Source organism: Patagioenas fasciata, chromosome 19, assembly GCF_037038585.1.
Source record: "Patagioenas fasciata isolate bPatFas1 chromosome 19, bPatFas1.hap1, whole genome shotgun sequence".
Taxonomy (NCBI): domain Eukaryota; kingdom Metazoa; phylum Chordata; class Aves; order Columbiformes; family Columbidae; genus Patagioenas; species Patagioenas fasciata.
Window position 1 is genome coordinate 11417425 of NC_092538.1, and position 24735 is coordinate 11442159.

General features: G+C 43.0%; 1 protein-coding gene across 18 annotated transcripts in view; it reads right to left on the reverse strand.

Annotated features, from left to right (window-relative positions):
• BCAS3 (BCAS3 microtubule associated cell migration factor) overlaps positions 1–24735 on the reverse strand; it is a 285403-nt gene that overhangs the window by 226759 nt on the left and 33909 nt on the right. For all 18 annotated transcript variants that reach the window (XR_011741909.1, XM_065852777.2, XM_065852781.2 and 15 more), the window contains exons 10-13: positions 19748–19824; positions 18962–19045; positions 14298–14468; positions 7006–7099 (exon numbers count right to left, since the gene is read on the reverse strand). Coding sequence is in view for 17 of the 18 variants with exons in the window: in XM_065852777.2 (XP_065708849.1) it covers positions 7006–7099; positions 14298–14468; positions 18962–19045; positions 19748–19824 (426 nt within the window). In the remaining variant the exon portion in view is untranslated. The remainder of the gene's footprint in view (positions 1–7005; positions 7100–14297; positions 14469–18961; positions 19046–19747; positions 19825–24735) is intronic.

Genomic DNA, 24735 nt, shown 5'->3' on the forward strand with positions numbered 1-24735 from the left:
TCAATGGTATGTTTTATACACTAAAATACCATCCACCAGTTTCCAGCACTAACTGACTACAGCTAATGGCCCAGTAAATACTCAGAACTGATCAAGACGGGTTTGTCCCGCCTGAAACAAAAGGGCAGACACAGCTGAGTAAATGAGGGCAAAAGATCAAAGGGAACAGAGTCCCCTTTTCTTCTATCCTGCTTGGAATTCCTCATAAAATGGGTACAAATCCACAGCCACATCCCCACGTCGGTGCTTTGGGGTCCGGTAGTTGCAGAGATCACAGTAAACACTTTTACCAGCCCAGCATTTGCGACAGAGACACAGTCTTTGTAACTGCAATTCATCGAATACAATGCCATAATGTTCATTTTAATACATTTGTCTTCAAAGGTGCTAAAAACCAAAGTCAAAATAAGCAAGAGAAAGACAAATAATTATTCTGTCATTAAACAACGACAGCTCGTTTTGCTCTAGATGACACATCTGGGAAGGCAATGTTCCCAAACCAGACTCATCTTGCAGATTTGAGATGAAGCTGCAGCCATTGGAAAAGTCCAGCACGGATCAGGTGCTGGTTGCACTATCAGTGCTGCAATAAATACATTTATACAGCACTTACCATTATAAAAGATACCTCCAAACCTTAACTAATCCACACGTTTAATAGCAGACTGATCGCACACCTTATGTAGGAAAACAGAAAGAAAACACAAATTCTCTTAGTCCGTGAGGCCCTATCAGTGCTTCCCAACAATCAAATCAGGTGTTTTTCTGCCCGCTTGCTCTGATCAATGGGAAAAACTTGAGCAGAGACATTCTAATTTAAACCTCTTTAACTATTAACTCAAGGCCACCATCGCATTTTGATATAGAACATTTAAATAATCAGAGGAGTTTCAGGTCCGTTAAAGGTGCAGTCAGGCATCTAAAGGGGTGCACAGTTTAATCTGGTTTACTGCTGGTTCGACATTAATTTTCACATTATTAATGGATGGAAAAGCTCTTTTGGAGCCAAGGAAGCGTAATTATTTACAATCTTCGATGTGTTGCGTTTCACAGCTCTGAGCTGCTGCGCTGGCAGCACTAACGCTCCAGGAAAGCCGCTCATTTATTTACCACATTTACAAGAAAAACCCCAGATATTTATAAAACAGCACCATTTTTAAGCTATTTACTATTGAGTATCTTATTTGAAGTTTCTTCTTTGACATTCAAATTACTGTAATTAAACAACAACGAAGTCAAAGCACAGAAGTGACCTGAACCTGATGTGTCATTTACTGGTGTCAGCACTGGATTAAGAGTCAGGGATCCTGTGGATTATTCATCCCTGGCACCAAGTTACCGTGCGGCTTCTCCATCCTTCATTGTCCTCAAACGAGCTTTCAACCCCTTTCATCCCTTTCCTGTCCCAGAACTCATCCCGTTCTGAACCTGCAAGGCACCTCTATGAATTTACACTTCTCTATTCAACATTCGGATGTCATACATATTCCTTACATATATCAGAACATACCTACTCCATCCCACCAATGTTAAAGTTGGTGCTACTGCCAAATGGAGGGTGTTCTTAGCTACAGGCATTTTTTACATATAGTATTTCCAGTTTGATTTTAAGGGCTTGTACTGAAAAATACTGCACCTTCTGCTCCTCCTAAACCGGTAAGAAGCCGTGACTGAATCCTGCAGCTGGCAAACACTTCTAGGAATGCATTTAAGGTGTATAGAAAAAAGCTTTTATTGCAAAAGGCTGTCCCAAGGGAGCATCACTACGCCTTCGTACTGAATGTCCTTTGCAGAGGCTCTAAGTCCAGTTACTTGTCAAATTGGTAATTGAAGCACAACTAAAAAAACTCAAATAGAGCATAATTCTCATATTTCCTGGCTACCCACAGCCACCTACTGGAGTTTTTGTAGATAGAGTTCTTGGTGTCGAAGCCTTCGCTCCCCGGTGTAACTGAGAACTGAGGCACAAACCTCACACGGACTGCGATGAACGATTGAGAATGAAACAGACTTCAAACAGATGTGGAAGCTGCTACTCCAGGCCAGGATCCCCAGAAAATACCAGTAACAGATACTGGGAGCACATGTATCGGTGTAACAGGGAAAATCCCCCCCGGAGCAGGAACACCCAGCTGAGGTTCCACAGGAAGGTGTCCAGGCGGGTTTGAATGTCTGCAGAGAAGGAGACTCCACAACCTCCCTGGGCAGCCTGGGCCAGGCTCTGACACCCTCACCATGAAGAAGTTTCTTCTCAAATTTAAGTGGAACCTCTTGTGTTCCAGTTTGAACCCATTACCTCTTGTCCTATCGCTGGTTGTCACCGAGAAGAGCCTGGCTCCATCCTCCTGACACTCACCCTTTAGATATCTTCGCTGTTTTTATCGGACTCAAAATCTCAAACATGGAAAGCAAAAGTTCAGATTGATAAGTTATGCCCTGATCCAGCTTCCTTTGCTCTTCCAGTGTCTCCAGCAAAAGGCCTTTGGGTAAAACACGTATTTATTTGTTGTGTCAAATCAAGTCCAATCAATGACTCAAGTTAACCTAAAAAAAGAATATTCATCCTTGTGATTCGTATTTCTATAAATCCCGAAAAATCCCCATTTTATGACCCTAAACGACAGCAAATAAACAGAACCCATGTGTCAGCTGCAACACTGACTCCAAATCCTGAGGAATAGGTTCCTTTCTCAGCTAATCATCAAAAATTCCATCCCACACGAGCCACATCTTGCAGGCAAAAGATTCTACTGTAGGCAACATATATTTGCCTTAAAATGAATGAAGATACAAACAGAATTAAAACCGGGGGGTTGGGTTATTTGGTAACATTTGCTCCAGCAAGAGGAGCAGCTGGTCAGGATTCAAGGGCTGAACCAACTGTCCCCATCACTTACAGTCTTTGCATTTAGGAGGCAGGTGAACCAGCCCTGTGAAATCTGCATCAAACCCTTGACGGATGCAACGTCCAAAACCCAAATAATCGAGTTTATCTTCTTTGAAATACTAGTAAGAAGTGTCTAGATATTAAAAATACATACCTTCCACATTTCTATTAAAAGTTGAAACAAAAAATTCCATACCCTTAGCTTCTCCGTTCATAAAACTTAAGCAAGCTTGATGTGCTTATAAAATTCTCTGTTTCCCTAGAAGGTGGAGCGGAAACCTACAGTTTCAGCTGATAGAAATGGTAAATATAAGGTAAAAACTGATCTGCCTGGATCTGATTTCTGAAGCACTGATCTCATTTCCATCCTTATGGATTCTATTTCTACTGTATTATCTGTGGCTGTATAGAACCAGCGCAAGTGTGGACAACAACGTATTTAGCAACTCATGTTCAGCTTTAGCACAAATAAAATGTCTATAATTTGCTTTTAAATGCGGTGCGAGGGCAATTTGCTAAAATAAAACTACAGCCCCGTAGACTCTAAAATTACTCTTAAAAGCACATAGAACAATTCCTATAGTAGGAATAGATGCGTATAATAATTTACGCACAAGTTGGTTTTAATTATGACAGCTCATAAAGGCCTTTATACCTCAGACCTGTCAAAATGAAGAGAACAGTTCTTAGTTTACAACGTGGTAAAAATCATAGGATGCTGCTGAAAAATGAGACCCTTTAAGCACGGGCAGTTTGCTAAGAGGGCTACAGAGCAGATTGCGGGATGCTGCCCAGTTGTGCCATTTACAGATGTGCCACTTACAGATGTGCCACTCGGGAAGGTCCCTCCGAGGTGAGTCGGAGCCATCGGGAGGCACCAGTTCTCACCAACAGCACAAACGCCACCATTAAAACAGTCATTTTAATTCTGCCCTCACCGCTAATAAACCAGAAAGGCAGCGAGAAGCTGAAAACCAACCTCGGCGCAGCTGTCGGACTGGACACTTCACAACTGCGTTGAACTGCGTCCTTTAATTTGGGCTCTATGAATAGCAGCCGCTCGCCACAGCTCACGCCAGCCGCTCAGCCGGCCCCGCTCGCTTTGGAGCTCATTTTGCAGCCTTCGTCCGTCGCACATTTTCCTGTATTTTTAACTTTTCCCTTGAGATGCAATCTGCAAACAACGGTCAAATATCCACTGGTGGGGTCTCATTTGAACATGTCCTAGCGATGGGTTGCATTTGTATCATTAGCCCAGAACTCCCTCACACGGAATACGAGCAGATTGGATGGATGGCTAAAAATCCAACCAGGAGTGACCTTATCTTCACTAAGTCACAAAAGCAACTCACTGGCACATAGCATTATATAAATAAATCATTATTTTGACATATAGCAAAGCGTATAGAAAAACTGTGTCAGCTTCCTATGGAAGAAAAGGACACACAAAATACCCCTATTCTGGCAATTAAAAAAAAAAGGAAACAGCAAACAATTAACACTGAACTTGCAATGGGATTGCTGAAGCGCTTCCAAAGCAGAATGTTACAGAGGAAGCGTGTCCAGGAGAAACGGCGTCCCCACGGCTGACGGCACAACGGGCACAGGGAGCACGTTAAGGAGCCTCACATCGTAATTTTTATTGTTACCCGGTTAGCGTTTCAGGTCTGTTTCCAGAAGATTCAATCAGCAACAACTGCCAAAGGAGGACCAGTTCTTTTTCACTTTTATTGAACTACTACGTATCTTACCTATTAAAATGAAAAACGTTAAGCAGAGAGGCAATAACGACACACGCAGGGCCTGGTTTTGGGAATTCCGCAGGACTGGGGGATTTGTGGAGGAGATGCCTGGCTGACGGTTTTCGGCTGCAGCGCAAACGCTCCCTCCACACTCCAAACCCAGTTACCCGCTCCCCCCGAACACCATTTGATGGATACAGGAAAAAACACAGAGAAAACCTAAACTACCAGGAACTGCAGTTTTTCTCCTTTAGTTTTTCCCTTTCTAATGATTTGCTGTATGTCTTAGATCGCGACTGTAAAGTCTCCACAAAACAACTGCCCCAGAAGGAAGCTTTTATTAACATAAGGGTCTGGAAAAGGTATCCGGGGACAGGCTGCGCAACATTATAAGAACAGCTACGGTGCCCCTTAAATATACTCAGAAACGATCCTTCAAGTTTGCTATTTTATTATTTTGCTAACACAATCCTCTAAGTTTTTATGGACTTGAATACCTGTGCGGCTCACGGGCTTTTGGGATGGCCATGATGAAATTAAGCATTTTGCTCAGCCATACAGGATGAAATAGTTCACTGCAACGGGCCGGTGCTCCCTGTTTGCAGTCGCTGTGCTCTGGTGCAGCACCACTGCACTGCAAAGTGGATTTTCACTCCAACCAGCCCATAGACAAAGACGGTATCAAAAGCCACTTCTTGTTTTGTTCTGCTCTGTAATGAGATCAGCTCGACTGGCAATATACCGCTATATAATGGATTAAGATGATGTTACTTACAACTCTGGCTTCAAACAGAATTCTGCCTTGATGTTAAATAAAGGCCAGAGAGGGCTGTGTGGAGAGCGGCTCTCACAGCGCGGGCAGCACGGCTCCCAGTTCAACTGGCTTGATATTCCTGTCCCCAGAACAGCCCCCAGGAATCAATACCTTGCTGTGAATCAGCCCCTCTGCAAATATCTCAGACGTAATCAGCAACCAGTCAAAAATAACACCAATTAGAACAAGTGTTTTGCCATTGGGTACCTTGTGGCACCATTAGATCTCAGGTAACAGTCTGTGTATGATCTACAAAGGATTGTCATTTTAGTACCTGAGCAAACCCAGAGAACTTGATTACACTACAAGTAACCCAATAATATGCAAGCATATCCTTCAATATAAAAAAGAACAAGTTAATTTGCTTTTGCATAAACATTGTTTCCCTTAAATTTACACAATTATAAAAATAGTCTTAAGAAGGCATTTCATTACTACCTATAAAGCATCCTCATTTAAGCAGCTGTATTTATTTCACTTAATCAGCGTTGCTTAACTCTCGGTATCTTGCCACAAAGCAAAAATATTACTGTTCTGGGATCGGCACAGTCGACTCAGTGAAACGCACAGAGTTCCACAATAAATTCTCTGAAGTATCAGAAGAAAATCCAGGCAGATGAGAACACGGTTTTCTGTGTCAAAACCCCCCAGTGAAAACGCTGTGAACCGCACTCCACCATTAAAGAGTTCTGACATAACAGATGGGATGTCAGGATCAGACCAACTGGCCAGGAAAAGTGAAAACATAAATGACATACATTTAGTTTTAGCCTTTGAAATGTGACTTTGTCCTCAAGATCTTCGTGGCATTCGCTATGTTTTGGGAACCGGTAATTTAGGCAAGTGGAGGCTGGGGATTCGGTGGCCATGCCGCTGACTGCTCCATCAGCCAAGCCCCTTCTCTGCTGTCTGTAGACAGACTGATACACACATTAATTGGCAAGTTAATCTGATTTATTAACTGACAAGATTTGTAGTTCTGTGCTGCCCACAGTCATTGTTCATTTAGAAAGAGGAAGGAGAGGAACAGGTACTTCTGAGGAGATTCTTAAAAGTATTTTCAGATTATAGTTGGCTCAGGAGAGAAGGTAGAATGGCTGACTTCTCACCAACCAAACACGTAATGGCAGCGTAAGTTACTCTAAGAACCAGGGCTGGTGAAATGATTCATTTGATTTCCATATTACGGAGGAGTCCAATTCACATGTGCTGATCCTCTGGATCCCTGCGCATTGGGACACCCGGATACCTGGCTGGACACCCAACAGAAATAACTCCTTAGTCCTTCTGCTACATCTGCAGAGGCAGAACGAACCTGCCCACATACACCACGGTGTGAGAGCTGCTGAAGCTTGAAATCCCCACAAAAACACAAATTACCCAGCGTATGACACATTCAACACTCAACAGTGAAGGTCAAAACCCCTGGGGCAGCAAGTAGATATTTGCAGGTATCACAATGCATAGCTGCAGTTCCTCCAAAGCAATGGAACAGACACCTATGGCATTTTACTGGCTCTGTCGTGTTACAACTACCGCATTAAAATGGTAAAATAACTCACCGCTGGGGTTAAAAGCCATGCAGCAAATCGGCTTCTCATGCGCAGGGAAATGGGCCACGATGCCATCGCTGTCCGAGTCCTCGCTGACCAGGACCTAACAACACAAACGGAGACAAAGGGATGTCAAGATGTAAAAACACACCCGAGAAAAATACATGATACAGAGATTCTTTTATAAGGTACACGCAGCTGAATGAATTAGAGATAGAACTGCACGTGAATTAACACAAACTGCTCTAAGCTTTCAGATACGAGACATGCTCCAATGTGGTTTTTAAACAAAAGGCTACTTGAAGTCGATAAAACTCCTCGGGCCACTCTAAAGCTGATTGAAGACACACAAAAGGGCCTCTAAAGGACGCAGCATCCCTAATATCTAAGTCTATGAAAATATATTCTTAGATGTATAGAAGGGAACCAAAAATGTGTGGACAAAACACATGCAAGAGCTGTAGAAGTGTTTTACTCCTTGGTTACACCACGTTGGAAACTGAATTAATAAAACAATGAGAAAGCTCTGTCAAAAAAGGCCTTAAAAGGGTTTCTGTGGTGAGTAAAAACCACCTTCTTAATAAGACAGTGCAAAATTCCCCATTTCGAGCTCAGAATAATTTGTCTGCTGCTTCCAAAATAATCTGAAAGGTTTTTAATACTTCCTATTCCGAACAGATATCAGAATAATTTGAAGATATTTTTATGCTTCAAAAAGAGAAATCATCTTTAAATGTTTAAAGAAGTCACGTAATATGGACCAAGAGGCCTGCGCCTGCCTGGCTTTGAATGTTCCAATCGCTTGGCACTGTCACATCAGCACAATTATGGTTTTGCTTTCCGTTGTCAGCATTTCGTGCTCATTCCAGAACCACTAACCAAAGGGTCTGGAGATCTTCCGAACAGCTTTTCAAAGCAGCTCTTCTTTCCTCGGCCTCTATGAGCTGCACTAAATCACTGCTACACAGCGGCTTTTCACAGCTTCCACTTTTAGGTAACTTGGCTTTATCCTAAGCATTTTGCTCTAATTAAAGAGACACTATAATGATCAAGTCAAATCATAAAGCAGCTTTACAAAAGAAACAGAAGGGGTTTATAAAAATCTAGAAGCAATAGTATCTAAATCACTGATAAACAGTTATACAGCTCATTTCACATGCATCATCTTCTATACAGTGTAAACTGGATTAATTCAGCGTGGCTTTTGGTTTCTTAAACTAAGGATAAATGCACCGCTGTTATTACATTTGTATGCTGTGCCAACCGATTCTACGCTTTAAAATGTGACTTTCAATCACTGCTTACAATCATCTTCCTGGAAAAACACCCTTTGCGTTTAATCTAAAAGGAGTTTTTAAAGGCCGTGACTTTTCACTGTAAAAGCTGATTTTCGGTCCTTATTTTGGCTGTTCCACAATTCCATTGTCTATCACAGACACACAAGGAAGAAGCGGCATAGCATCCCATGGAGATGGCACCTCCTGCCTTGACAGCTGCTAAGTCCAAAAAGACGCTCGTCCTTTTAAAATCAACATGAAAAAACCAATACTTTGTGGAACACTGGAGAAAAGCACTTATTTTCAGATCACCGATTTGTATTTAAATCTTCAGGCGGCACCGCGAGATCTGTCGTGTCCTTCCCCTGCACTTCTGCAGGGGGCAGATGGGGAAAACACACATCGCTGTTTAAAATCTCAGAGCTATAAAGGAAGGGAGGGGGAAAAATAATCAAAAGGAGTTACAGCAGTTGACTCAACTACATCATCAACCAAAGAAGAGCCTGTTTGAAATGCTCCTTCCAAACCTGCCACAAAATCGCCTGGTTCCTGTGCCAAGCGGAGCTTGCACAGCTTCACAAACACAGGGTGATTCTCACCATTGGAGACAACCCAAGGAAGACTCAATTACGCTGATGTAGCACAAGGTGCTTCATACTGGAACACATTATTTTGTGTATTAGAGATCTTTAAATGGATATACCTGCCTCAGTAGAGGGGGGTTATAGAAATTTGGATAGATCAAGTAGGACAAAGCCAGAGCTGTGGAGTAATGAAGAGTTCCCGGTCTCCTCACATTGGAGAAACCCCTTGTGGCGGAGGCTGAGGCGGAAGATGGATCTGCAGAGGTGCTGGAGAGAACCGTGGCCGCAGGTAACAAATAGCACATTAAATCAACGCTGACACTGCACAACCATTTCCTTTCGGCCACTTTATGCTTTCTTACCACTGAAAAGAGTGGAGCTGGAAGTTTTTCTTGGAAGTCGAAACAGCAGTACAAATGGCCTAATAACGCAGGGAAGTGCTGTCGAAACACAGCGGCTCGTTCAGCTTCCCAATGCACAGAGCGCACAAAGCCCACAGCAATCCCTTCTTTCACGCCAAACAGGCTTCGTTTCCCAAGGCAGTGCCCTCTAACCACTCTACTATTACAAGCAGAACACCTTGCGAAGTCTCTCACTGAAAAAGGTTCAGAAATCTCAGCACGATTCATAACTGCAGAGTCTGAGGTGCAGAGGATGCTCCAGCGTCCTCCTTGCAGAGCTCCCCACCATTCCCAACAGAAACACTGTTTTGGGAAAAACAACCCACAAGAAAGAAACACCGAGGCTCTTTTACGACTCAGCCTATTCGTGACACCCAAATAGTATCTTATGGAGAATACAATCTGCAAACACGCTGCCCAGGCCACGCTGAGCCCACGCGGCCGCTCCCTCAATCCAGCCCTGCTGAAGCTCCACAGACCAGAGAGGAATCGAGTCCACTTTATCTTAGTCTGAAAGAAAAACAGACAAAACACCTACGGGATCATCACATTTACCATCAGAACACAGCCTTTGCTTTGAGGCAAGAGATAGCCAAAGTCAAAGCTTTTTTCCCCTATGCCATCCATATTTTTCTTTGTTTGTTATATCTTCCATACAGCTGAACAGAAGCCACTAATAATTAGGACTTCAATTATTTTCATCTTTAAAGGCAAATTACACCACTTATCCCAGTGGAGACATGTTTTTAAATAAAACATGAAAGTAACACAAATAAAAATGGACGCAAATCTAATCAAGCGGGTCCTACCCTTAATAAAATTAAGAAAGAATAATCCCATCATCGTAAAAACAAATAGGCCTGGCGATATTTATAAATACGAATACTATATAATAAAGAGATCTTTGCATGTGTACTGATGAGGATGCCCATTCATTTCCATGGCTGAACTCAGGGCAGGGGTCGCTTGGGTTCCTAAGACGCGTGTACCAAACCAACCCCCCCAACTTACAGCCAGGGTCAAACATCAGTGGAAAAGGGCTCCAAGTGATAAATCTGGGGCATTAACTCCTGCGCTCCTTTTAATAGAACCCAGCGAAACTCAAACCAGCCCTGCGCTCAGCCTGAACCATTTATCTGAGACAAAAATGTCTGCTTGACGAAAACCAGATCTCCTTTAATAAAAGTAAGGCAGACAGTATTATGCTCTGAGGGAATCCTGTTGCTCTCTTTATATTTTATATATAAAAAAATTCTTCTGTAATACACATAGATGTAAAAAGTGAGGAAAGTTGATGCCGCGTATATGAGCATCAGAACATCAAATTAGCCCTTGTGAAAGCTGTTCTTAGAAATAAAAGCACCGCTGCTAATGACCAGTGGAATTATACATGCAGTTAAAGTTTTATTATCAAATACTCCTTACTCTTCAAGCCTCTTCTTGCTTTAGACCAAAGTTTCCCAACAATTCTTGCTCCCGATAAGCATCTTTATTTGGTTCAATTGTTATCGACTCCTTCCCAAATGCAAATGAACTTTCCAAACCGCAGCAGTCTGCAGTTTTTTCCGAAAATTCCTCTTTAATGCAATAAAAAGTTAATAGGGAACAGCAAAAAAATCACCGCCTTTTAAAACAGAAAAAGCTCAACATGTTATCTTGTTTTTACAAGTTATTTCTTAAATATTTCCTCAAATATTTGCACGTGTTTCGGATGATCCGGGAACGCAACGATGACCCATCCATCACATCGCTCCAGCGAAAGCATTAAGAAGCGAGTTTTGGAGTTTTAAATGAGCGCATATTTCTCTGTCAACTAAATGTTAGATGTTGAGCAGATTTACATGCAGTCACAACCCGGCGACTCGGGGAAGGTCGTTATTCCGACCACACGTGGGTGGCCCGGCCGAAGAATTCATTAAGAATACAGAAACAAACGCTGAAAGAAAATCATTTTTCTTTCAAACTCAAGCCACTAAAGTCTTACACATTTAATTCCAATTACTGAAGAAGAGGACATCTGTACAGCCTTAGTTTTACCCATTTCAACTAATTAACAGATTCACATAAATAGTCATTACATGTAACTGAAAAGTTCGCTAACACTTCATTAGAAGGAAGTTTAAACAAGCGCACGACCTTGTTAACATATTTTGGTTTACCACAAAGTTACTTGGGCATCTCAATAATTATTTTTACTCCTTTTACAAATATATCCTGACAGCCAACTTCACTAATTCTCCATTCCTTTGCATTTATTTCATTACTTCATCATTCAGATTTTCTTCAAGCGCCGTCGATTTTGAAAGTAGGAGCCAACCCGTAAACAACCGCCGGGTAGGAGATTTTACTACAATATCTGCATTCATAAGGATTATTAAAAATATCTGCCCTACGGATTTAACCCTGCAAAATGACATTAGAAGATTTCCTTGCTCTTTAATTGTATATTTTCAGTGCTAAGGCAGCATTTCAACCTCCGCTGTGGTAGCACAGTACGGTTCACTAAATGCATTGAGTTCCACCTCATGTTCTTTACATTGGGTATCTTTGAAATAGCAGATACGATAAACCACGAGAAAGAGGTTCAAGCTGTACTTAGTCCCTCTGCCTTACGTCCAAAACGTGTTCCTTAACTGTCTGAATTGCAGATAAATCTGTGTTTGCACACAGAGAGCAGCTCGTTCCATCTCCACAATGTGCTGCTGTGCTCAAGGTAAATGGACAAGCACATGCATCACTTTGGAAGCCTTTATATATATAAGAATACATAATAATGACCACGCACACACGAACCCCACAACTGCTCCCTTGCTGAAAAGGTGCTTATTTCTCCTTCAAAAGGAGAAATGAATTAATTCGGCCCAGAAGACACTTGGTAGGCACCCCCAGCGCTCCCGGCGGTGCAGGAAGAGCGATGGTTGCTTTAGGCAGAGCCACCAGCAGCATCCCCACCCAGCACAAACTCAGCATTTCAAAGAGGCACCGTCCGCACGGAGGAGGCAGGAACAGCACTACGTGGCTCTTTGTAGCCCCCAGAGCTCTTATTTCCCACCTGGAACCTGAAAACTGGGATGAAAAACCAGTACCTTTGGAAAAATCACTGCCAGGCGGTAGCAAGAGAACCGAGACTAAACCACAGATAGAACGGCTGCAAGGCGACTCCTTCCCCTAAAACACAGGTGAGCTGCACTCGGTGCTGCTCAGGCACTCCGCTATTTCAACCGGAGTAATGTACTTCGGATGACGACTCTCAGCAGAACAATTTGCCACGGAAAAGTGAAATCATTTCAGAAATTAATGCTGTGAGAAGAACTATGTAGCTCAAAGAGCTGCACGGATTTCACATCATCACGATGCTTAACAAGGAGTTTATTAGGGGCAGTCAACAGGGCTTCACCAAGGGCTTCAATTCTGACCCGGGAATCAGCCAGCGGGTCCTCACTCGCCTGTGACACCGGCACTGGGTCCCTGACACTCACACAAGTGCCACATCGGAACCTGCTCAGAAAACTTCCCTTTCCACCTGAAAATAGAAACAGCTGAGCGACGGCCAAGAACTCAGTTGGGATCACGAGCACGGGTGACACCCCTTGGGTTAGGAGGTTCTCTATGGGGCAGTGCTGAATGGCACCCTGGATTCAGACCATGCACAAGATGTATTTATTTTAAATCAACTTTCTTCCTGCTGGATGCATATTTTAGTGAAAACCAAAATTGTTAAAAGGTCTCCTGTATCACAAAAATCTAACAGTGCAAAAGAAAGATCCCTCTATTTTCCCTGGCAAAAAAAATATATATAATGCTAATTCTGAAAGCGAGGCTGAGCGCTGAAAATAAATTATTAATTTACTAGCATTTAAAAGTTCAGATCACTAAAATACGCATGCAAGAGATACAAACAATTAGGATTTCTAACTTAAAGCCTCCTTCCCAAGAGATTCAAGACAAAAATGATTTTACTGGAACTGATGGCTTATTTATGTTACAGCAGCAGTATTTGGACAAGACAAGCGTTATCATTTTTACAGCTCCTTTGCCATAATGCCCTTTCGGCTTGATGGCTCCCGACTATTGTTAAGGTCAGAGGACAAGTTCATAAAACCCCTAAATCATCCATAACAAGACTTACAAATCTAAGCTATGTCTCTGCTTTTCCCCAGACCTCTGCAGAGGAATATGTGGCAGATTCCAATCCGTGGCAGATAAAACTAACAGCAGAGGCAATGTAGGCCCACTGATGAACGAGGTGGGTGCCCTGGTGACAGAAGATGCAGAGAAGGCAGAGTTACTGAACGCTTCTTTGTCTCTGTCTGCTCTGCCGAGGCTGTGCTGAGGATCCCGTACCGCTGAGGCCCCAGAGGAAGGCAGCACAATGGAGGAGTTTGCCTGGGTTGGTGAGGACTGGGTTAGGGAGCAGTGAGGCAATCTGGACATCCATCAATCCATGGGTCCAGATGGGATGCACCAGCAGGTGCTAAGGGAGCGGGCTGAGGTCATTGCTGGACCGCTCTCCATCATCTTGGCCAAGTCTTGGGAAATGGGAGAGGTGCCTGAGGACTGGAGGAAAGCAAATGTCACTCCAGTCTTCAAAAAGGGCAAGAAGGAGGACCTGGGTAACTCTAGACCAGTCAGCTTCACCTCCATCCATGGAAACTGATGGAACGACTTCTCCTTGGTGCCATCTCAAGGCGTATCAGGGATAAGAGGGTCATTAGGGGCAGTCAACATGGCTTCACCAAGGGGAAGTCGTGCTTGACCAACCTCATTGACTTTTATAAGGACATAACAAGATGGATGGATGATGGCAGAGTGGTGGACGTGGTCTATATATAGAGAGTGTCAGGAGGATGGAGCCAGGCTCTTCTCAGTGACAACCAATGGTAGGACAAGGGGTAATGGGTTCAAACTGCAACACAAAAGTTTCCACTTATATTTGACAAAAAACTTCTTCTCAGTGAGGGTGACAGACCCTGGCCCAGGCTGCCCAGGGGGGCTGTGGAAAATGAAAGCACATTCTGTTTGAGTGCGAACTGCATTACCTGCCCTTCTGCGACGGTCTCGGTGTCGATGATGGTGACGATTCCCGGCACCAAAGGGCTGCGGCGGACGTTGCTGTGAGCTAAAATCTCTTCTTCGGTGGCTCCCGACGGCAGCGTCCCCGTCAGCTGCGTCACCACCTTCCCAACCATCGTCAGTCCAGTCTTGATGGTCTAGAAAGAGAACCAGGAAATAGCATTTAGGGCTGGGTTTAGGACCCATCTTCAATTTTCTCTCAACACAATCAATATAACGAGACTGCGCGCACCAGAACCACACACGTGTTTTTACAAGGGATATATAAGCCGCAAAACGCTGGATGGAACACAAGTGTCTTGAAAATATTTAGCATCCTATCAAGTTGAAGTATTCACCTTTATTTCGGAATTAAACGCTTCCAAAACATTATTGAAAAAATAAATATTTTAAAGTTGCCTAAATGATGCAGTGTTTTCCTTTCTTTAACTTTCTTACTTCTTTATTCCAGGAGGTGCAGAGCATGGGTAGTTGGAAGAATCAAATGATGAAGCCAAGATGTGGGTGTGGACATTGTTACCCAGAGAAATCCTCACAGCCCATAGTGGTTAATGCCGAAATAGTTAAGACTTCTGCACAAGCGTGAGGGACAAGGAGCTTGGCCTCGGGTAGAGCTGACAGACACGTCCCTTTGTTTCTCAGCAATTATGCCTTTTGCAGCACTAAAACTGAATATGGGACTCAAACTTGGCCAAATTAAAAAGGTACCAGAAGGGACAGCTCTGGACAAAGCACATGCAGATCCCATTACAAATAACGTGACTTTCCAGAGTCTGCGTGTTTGCCAGACGTGGGTTTGAAAACATATCCATCGCACCAGCTTTTATTATCTAAAAATGCCGCCAACTGTTTTTATGCTATTTGATTTGGAGAAAGCGGGACAGTACGCACAGTAGGAGAGAGATAGGTAAAACAATAAGTAAATAAAAATCCAAGCTACAACTTTGAATGCTTTCTCCTTGAATCAAGGACTGCGCCTTATTCGCCTATAAAGAACTGAGCAGATTTATTATGCAATATAAATAAGAAATAGCAAGAGAGATCAGAATGGAATGGCACTATAACAAGCCAATTCTTAACTAAAAAGACAAGCTAAGCTGCCTGCTAAATTGAAAAAGAAAAAAACCATACAGATCGCAGGCTGAAACCAAGAAGCAGCCACAAATCAATTGCAACTGCTTTGTTTAGTGCTAAAATCTCAAACTGCAGTGATTAGAAAACACATTAGTGTTCATCAATTAGCAGCCAAACGTTTGTTTTAATAATTCATAGGAAATGACTTACACAAAGTCTGTTAGTGTGTTGTCAGGAAAGCCTCTGAAGGGCCAACAGAACGAGGCGCCACACGGTATTGACGGCACATCCCGCCAGGAAGGCGGATTAACCTCTGAGCTGCCTCGCCTGATGGACTCGCCCATTACTGCTAATGGAGACACCACCGCTGCAATCGAGCACAGCAATGGCTTTGGGGTTTAGTGTCTTGAGCAATATCCTGCCATTTGCTCCTTCGTCTTTCTTTTTATACTCGGATACAACAAACGGGAATAAGACTTAAACAGTGGCGAGTTCAGAAATGTGACATAAAGCAGATGACGGTATCTGAGGAACAGGCCCAACGCCATCGGGAATGCGTTTCAACAGGCCCTTTCCTCACAAAAACTGACAAGGCCGTTTTCTGGTCAAGAGTTAAAATCATAGCAAAAGCACTGGCAGTTTATACACCAAGAAAATCAGCCTGGAAATACTATTAATATATAGCAAGATACCTACACACATTAAAAGAGCAAGAATCATAACTGACCTATTTTAGAAAATATCTTTAACTAGAGAAATAAGATGACAAAGTGCCAGGTATAAACTTACAGCTCTTTAGAATAAATTCACCACTCTTATCTAGGCAAACGAATTCCCATCACGCGCTGGACTGGGAAGTCCAAGGTGTACAACGATGTGGCCGAGGCCATTAGCTCCGAAATATCAGCGCAAAACCATTACGGCACTTACTTCTCGGTGCTGTGTGTATATCTGCAAAAACTTCCCTAGTAATCTTTAACCTTTCCCATGCCATATCAGCTGTCCCTTCATCCATTAGCGCTAATGACCTTGCTCTCACATAAGCTGTTTGTACTCATTAAGAAGTTATCAGGTAACAAGAGAAAACAGATGCAGCCTTTGCTAAGTCACTTTACCACTATAGGATTAAAAGATATGGAGAAAGAATCAACTAAAGAAGTTATGAGGTGAGAAGAACTTGGTTTATAATTTGACGCGAGACATTTGACAGACCCAATACATTTTAAATGAAGCGGGGTAAAGTTTGCACTGTCCCAGGTCCTTTGTCATTGATGGGAACCTGCCCGTGTGCACTCAGTGAAATCTTCCTATAAATAACATTAAAATACTCGGTCCATTCCCTCCGTGAGCAACGATGCACATTGTGCAAACACACGAGTTATTTGTGTGCTCACGTGTACACTATCTACTTCAAAATAAGCCTGTTCACATTCATTCAGATATAAAGACAGACATATATTTAATTAAAATAAATGTATGCACTCATACCTCACTTAATTGAAAAATAAGCACGACTTTAATTAGATGAGAAAAATAAAATGCATCATTCAGTGCCTGTTAGGCTGTTTTGTTCCAACAAAGGTCTTACATCCTTTTAGTGAGAAAACAACATATTGTTCCTGTTTCTCATAATAAATACATTTTACACGATTTATTTGTTTACAAATGAAAAATCTATAGAAAGCAGCAAGAGATATCAACAAAATATGCCTGAGTAATCAACAATGTGAAAGCCTCATGGTTAGTTTGAGCAAAATGAACATACAATCAATTAGAGATTCAAGTTCCAAATAAATGTTTGCTGCAATGCTCAGGCTTTGCAAAGATGTTTCCCCATTTCCCAGGCAAAACACAAAGTAGTACAGAGATCGTGCCCTTACGATTATCCATCTTCCTAACTTTCACCATTACTTTATCTCTGTGTTAACAACCTTTTTCTTTCTTATGATCATAAATACATCCTCTTCGGTAGCTATTCACACGATGCAATATCACTATTTCAGTGTTCGTTTATGTTCAGCTTAACGTGGGAATTTCAGGCCTATGATCCTCGGCTCAAGAGGAGAAGTCATCACCTGCCTTTCAAACCCAGTTATCCACGGTCTGGGGGGGTACAGGCTATAAAAAACATCCTCCTTTTTTATATTTTTTATCAATTAAACACAATATTGCTTAATTTTCAATGCCTACGGGAACGCTTTGACAATCATTACAGGGTTTAAGAAAGCTCGGGCCTGTTCCTCGGTCATGCCCAGGCCTGGCTGTGGCAGCGCAGCGATCCCTTTGCGAGACCTCACCACACGCGATCAGAACCGTGGCTGATCGTGCCAAGCCGGTTGGTTTTTCAGACTCATCTGTGCTATAAAAACCACGCTAACGACGCCGAGATTGAAGGAGCCTGAGGAGATTTTCCCTCCTTTTTGTGTTTTTGTTGCTCCCGGTGAAAGTATGCAACGAGACACGGCAAATTTCAGACGCCTTCAGACGACCAGCAATTCAAGCTCCCCTCAACAATGTAAAAACCTGTGATTTTTCTCCTCTTCCAACCACAGCGAGACCGTGTCCAGAGCTCTGCTGATGGGTTCTGTTTGGTTTTCTGTTTTGTTTTCACATGGGATGGCATCCTCCGGCCCTCTTTGTGGGTTCTCGTAACTGCTGTTTTCCTCAGCGCCGCTGAGCTTTCTGCTCCGCGCTGTCATTTAATTCCTATTATTAGATTTGTTTTGTTGTGTAGATCAGGAACGAAAAGGCTGGTGGTTACAAAGCTTGTAATCAGCACAGGGTTTGCCAGGCAATGCCAAAACTCACTCGGCGTGCGTGTGTGAGAAGAAGAAATTACTTGGCAAAATGCTGCAGGCAAGTCCTCAAGGAAAGGAGTGAGCAGGGGACAGTGGAACAACAGCTCTGCACACGCTTTGGCTCGCTGGAGAGTCTTCCAAGCCGTGGTCTTTGATATTCTGAAAGCTCAGATATTTCTCTGAAACCAGACTGATACTATAATGTCATCTGAACCAAGAAAACCAGGCAATGGAACCTTGATATCAACAGTCACTAATAAACTCCAACCTTCAAAGCAAGCTGCCAGGTAATTAATTAGCTCAAGTACTCACTGCCATCCTTCAGAGAGATTAAAACGTATCACGCTAGTGTGATTGAGTCCAAAAAGCACTTGTAAAGTCAGTTTTCATGATGTTAAAAGACTAATAATTCACTATATTCATTTCTAATAATGTGAAGTTGTAATATTACGAATAGCACTCTACAAATCCATTTTATTATGATTTTCCTGTAACGGACATCACTAATATGAGCAACCGTTTGCAATAAATAACATTTTAAAACATTAGGTTCGGTAGGATAGGGATACTTTGTGAAAAGCATCGGCTACTCAGAGCTTTGCAGGATCAGGACCACATCCCCGGCGCTAACGGCCTCATGTTTCTTAAATGCGTTTCCAACTTTGTGAATGGGGGGGCGATGACACACAGTACAATTCAGCAGGGAAACCTAATAATTCTGTGACACGCTAACCTCTCCCGGCGGCAGATGTACTCACTTTGGCAGCACTAATGACTGTGGCCGTGTAAGACTGAATGTTGTCTCCGCAGGCTCCGCCACGGGACTGATGGCACCGGATCAGCTGCGAGAAGAAAGACAGCGACCAAGTCACTACTATTAAACTACACAAACCCCAAGCCCATTACCAGAGCTCTTATTTATCATGTACACTGGTGTGTTTTTTCCTACAAATAGCAGAAAGCCCTGCTGAGACACTTAACCCCTTTTTCTAATCTTCTGGGTGCCACCCAGACTGTCGCGTCCTCAACTCCAGTTTTCAATTACAAGATGAGTAGTCGCTGAGAATTCATAAACTTTGAAATGGTGGGATTTTAGCTCTGGCAGCAATACCACAAATAAATTTAAATAAATATAATCAAAAGCCTTAGCCATGTATACGTAACATTAAATATCAGACATGCTAAGAATCCGAGTGTGGCTTTCCCTTCCTTTTTATGACTGGCGAGCAAAGAAATGACAAAGGGAAGGAGCTACTTTCAGCTTTACGTTTAATAGATTAAAGGAATGCACCTGGGGTTTACTCCGCATTGCCTCCCTTCAAAATTCATAAATCAAAACAAGACTCTTGTACCTGCCATCAACCTACAGAAGCAGCTTTTGCCTTTGAACCCTAACAAACAACAGAATCTGTGCTTCTGAACAACAAAAGAGCACAAAACTAGAGGTTTGTTGCTCATACACAGAATGTGTTGCTTGTTTAACTGTTTTAGCTTTCCTCGTAATCTACAAACAGAGAGAAGTATTGTTGGTAATGAATCCTTACCTTATTTTCTGCGTAAGCAAGCCAGCGGCTTCCAAGAGCAATGGGGTTCATGTTTGGGCCTGGACAGGGATAGCAGCCTGAAAAGTTTTAAAAGGCAACATGAAGAAATAGCTTAATGACTTCTCACAAAGAATGTTATTTATTGCCAAGAAAACAGAGTCTAAACAAAACCCTTTCCATCGCTAATATCACTCAGTAAACGCTTGCGTTTTTGGTCCTAAAGATAAGGCTGTGGTTAGATGAGTTATTCTGAACTGATAATTATGTGTAAATACTCATTTCTCCTTATGTCTGCATTTTTTTAATGCCGTTTTGATACAGTGGGGTGAGGGGGATATTTGAGTTTGACTGGATTCATTCTGTATCTTCATATTTGAATTAATTTTACTCGATTGGCGTCTTTCTGTTGGTCACCAGCTGCAGTTCACTTCAACTCTTACCGCATTTTGTGGTGTGAAAGGGTGTTTTGTGCTTTTGGTTATATTTGTAACAGCTCTCCAGACGGGCCCTTCGCCTCCAAATACTTGTGCACACACTTAACTTTACAAAGTGAGATAATCTGTAATTCCTTTAAAATCAGTGGCAAACGTTCCATTATCCACCTGCTTCCCATTACCTTTCTATATCATTAAAGGCAGATACATACGTATGCATAGAAATGAACATATTAATAGAATAGAGAATTATTCCTTTGGATTAAAAGGTGAAAATGCCTCTAATAGAAAACAGCTGTGAATGAAAATATGGCAAGGCTTCAAATCCATCAGGCCCATGTTAAATGCGATTTTACAGACAGTCCGAGTTAAAAACCAAAACACACAACAAAAAATTGCCTTGAGAAACAACCTCCAAGAATATCACGCTATTTGCTATTAAATTTTAAAATAAAGAATTTTAAATTATTGAAAATAAACAGAAATGAAAAGCTTGAGTGCATAACAGCATTTCCGAGAGCTGAATCCATTCTGGTGCGGCAAAACATCAGATAAAAAAGAAATATTGCAGAAGGGGGGGAGACGGGGGAAGGAGGGGACTATGGAGTGAATGGTTAATCTCAGTTTTCATCAGTTCTTAGGCTAATATAGACACTCCAGTGATTCATATTCTCTCACTGGTTGGCCAAGCAGCAGAACACAGCAAAGGCACCCATGTGGGTCTCATTTCGGAAAGCCCGGCTTTGCTGATCCCGCGTCGCGGGCCGAAGGAGCACGGAGATCGGGAAAACACAGAACCAACAACTGCCGCTTATTGCATAAAATTCTGCGCTGCATTCTGAGAAATTAAATCCAGCCAGCTAAGCTTCCATTTCTCCGAAGTCTGCGTTGGACTCTCAACACTGATCTGCCAACCAAAGAGGAAAATCAAACCTCTTCACTGTCTTCTTTTATCAGGGTCTTTTCATACAGGCCCCCAAATAGTCCAGAACATTTACTGAGCACAACAGACTTAAGTTCAGTGGCTTTATTTTCACGCCTGCAAAATGATGCAAAAGGTGCATGGGAGGGTGTTAACGAAGCACGTAGGTAAAGGTTTATATTGATATTTGGCAGCACTTAAGGCCACGTTTGATGGCATTTGCTGGGCACGTGCAGAAGCAGCTGCTCCACTGTTCTGCCGGCCAAGATAAACTGCTCCTTATTCCATTTTTCAGAGCAGAGCAGGGAGGGTATTGCAAAATTCAAAAGACCATAGCAAGCTATTTCAAAGGTCATAAAGTGATGGAAGGAGAAAAGCCACAATTCATCCAATTAAACCCATCTCAGGCCAGGAAAGCAAAACCAAGTGACTATTTTGTGCGGCCTTATCGCCGCCTCGATCTCAGGAAGGAAAACGAATTCTGAAGAGATGATGCCACAATTGTTATTGCATTCCAGAAGTGCATAAAATGTGGGTAGCCAGAGCCTCTTAAGGAACAAAGCAAGCAAAGAAAGAAAGGTTGTAAATACAGCCCCAGGTTGTAAATACAAACATGTTCTTCCGATGACATTATAGATCAGGACCGGTCAGGTTTGAATGTTGAATTTTGCTTCAGCAATTCTTATCTGGGCCAGGAAAGAATATTCAGGTCCCCTTTTATGCATCAAATGCGGCATTAAAGGCTGTGGGATGACAGCCCTCACCATAGAAACTTCCACAGCCACTTCAGAGCCAACCGCCTGCGTTTCCCAAACTCCACCAGCACCTCCCAGCATCCCGGAGGCACAAAATAAGGAGGCAGCACCAGCCAAGGGATGCGCTGGCACCACAAACTCGGGCAATGCAGCAGCGCTGAGTAATGAGAAAGGGCTTGCTTGGGAAAAAGAACTGCGAAAGGTGTTCTTCTTCAAGTTAAAAAGTAATCAATTAAAAATGTAAAGTTATTTTAGAAAAATTGCAGCTGTCTCCAGCAAACCCACTATGGGCAGTAGTTTGTTCCACGGACTGGACTCTCAATCGGACACACAAACCAGCCAGCTCTAATAATAACCTGAGAGGTCAACAATTCAGCTCAGGACTGAACTTGACTCTCCCCGATACAAAAACCAGCGTAAAAAAAGAGCCATTTCCTCCCTTTCTTCTCTTTGCAAGTCTCTGCGTTTTGGAAGCTCGCAGCAGTAGAAGGATAAACAAAGGGTTATACTTTATGGGAAGGAAAGGCAAATTGTTTTTCTGCTTTCCAAAAAAACAGCTGGAGTCAGCAGAACATCATCTACTGGGCAAATGAAAAAACAGACACGGCGTGACCTACCGAGCTGGGCCATCCAATCCCCACCGGCCTCGCTCCCTTAAAGATTAACTTCTCCTTCTACCAAACTTCAAAACAACTGAGGGAAAAAATCCATTCTAAGCAACAACAGCAGCAATTTGAGCATGTTTACAATAGCAATGAACATAACGAGAATGCAGAACTAACTGTCAAGAAGAGCAAAGTTTCCAAGTTTTAATGAAAGGTCATCCAAGAAGTGAGCGCTCGGGAAGGTCCTTCCAAAAGTACAGAGACCAAGCAAGGACTAAAATCATCTGATCTCAGAACAAACTTTACTCGGACTATCACCCGCAAAGATATAGGGGAAAACCCACTGGAAACTATGTTGAAAGGTTTTAAGTGCATAGTTACTCTCCCCCTCTGTTTTACTGAGAGCACAGGAATCCTAGAAGTTACTTAACATTCTCCAAAGAGCTATACAAATGTCGCTTAATGAGTCAGCAAAGAGAAGGCACGTTTATTTTACATTATTTTTCAATTACTTTTATGAAAGGCTCTACCACCCTTTGGAGATTCATATCCACATGCCCATAATAAACAGAATCAGCTCCTCGCATTCTGAAAACTCCCACAGTCTGCCCTTCTCTGCCTATTGCATTGATCTGTGCTGCTACAGAAAACGGGGCGCTGGGATTTCTCCGAAATGGCTTTGAAAAGCTCGTTCTCCAGCTCCAATAGGGGCAGCGGGACACACGGACAGCGACACGTTCCTCCCCTCCCACTGAGCCTGGACACAAACGGCACGACGGGCAAACACTGACAGAGGAACAGGCTGCTGGAAGTTTAAAGGTTAAGCCGATAAAGAACAAAACATGTGAAAACTTGAATCGTTTGAGCCAGGGCAGCTCTTCATCAAGCTCCACTGCTTTTTCATGAGGAAAAAAAGCTTGAGAAGAAAATATAATCTATATATGAGGATCTATATAAACCCAAAAGCTCAGTGTGGGATGGAGAGTTGGGGGCCGAACGCCACAAGGCTCCCGATACCCACAAAACCTGGCAGTCTGTACTTCCCACCCAAGCACACGGCCTTTGAATCCACAGGCACTTAAATCCTAGCAGCACTGGCCTTCCAGCAGCTCAGCATTCAGGATGTGCCCGATGCTGCAAAGCCAACCCACATCTCGGGTGTGTTGTACCCATGTGCCCCTCTTGCTCACCTATGGGTGATGGATGTGCCCTACGGCACTCTGCCTATATACCAGATATAACACCAACACCACCTGCTCAAAAAACCTGCAATGCAGGCAGAGAACCAGTATTTTAATCACCATTTTGCCCAGAAGTGAGCACGGCCATAATTAAGACCGTCATTGTTTCACTTGGTCCTTCTTTAGAAACCCTGCGCAGCCCAAACGGCTCCGTTAACGACGAGCTAAAGACGAACTTGTCACGGCAAAGTATTCAGACCTAAAAACGCCGCAGAAGGGAACGTTTCTGTCCAGAACAACCCGACACTCGCAGTCAGAACTTCCCTGAACGAAGCCAGAACCTATTTCCAGTTTACATAATGACGTGGCTGAACTCGGGCTCTGTATCCCGAGTACAACCGCGGCTCCTTATCCCGAGTACAACCGCGGCTCCTTATCCCGAGTACAACCGCGGCTCCTTATCCCGAGTACAACCGCGGCTCCTTCTCAGACCTAAAACATCGGGAACTGCTGCAAATTACTGTGTGAATTAAAGCTGAGAGAATGAAAAAGCCCAATCAGAAGCACCCAGAACAACACTGCTTCTCTTCAAACACATCCCAACACATTTATCTTAACACACTGCGGGTTGTTTCTTAATTCCACAGCGTATTTTAAGAACCTTTATTCTCTACACCTATTCTTACAGTCCAGGAGGGTATGGGAAAACAAGGTCAATCTGTTTGTGATATTTGACAGGCTTTCAGCCCCTCTGCCTTCACTTTGTTTTACTTTTTAATGAAAACCATTTTAGTGAGTTCTTTTCTGCCTTTTTTCCACCCCCCTGCCTGTTTAATAGGAAAACCTCCTTTTCCATCATTTTCCCCGCTTTGTTTTCCCTAGTTCTCTCTGCACTGACGCACACTCATCCTCTTTTGGTACCGGTTATAAGAGTTATCTTCCTAGAACTGGTTTTAACGGATGCTGCACACCTGTGTCTGTGAGCAATGCACACCAGCGCTGCCCACTCGCATTTCAAGCTCCTTCTCTGTGTTCATACAACATTACTATAAAACCTTCTTAGGATTCCGTCTCGAATCCCGACCCACGGG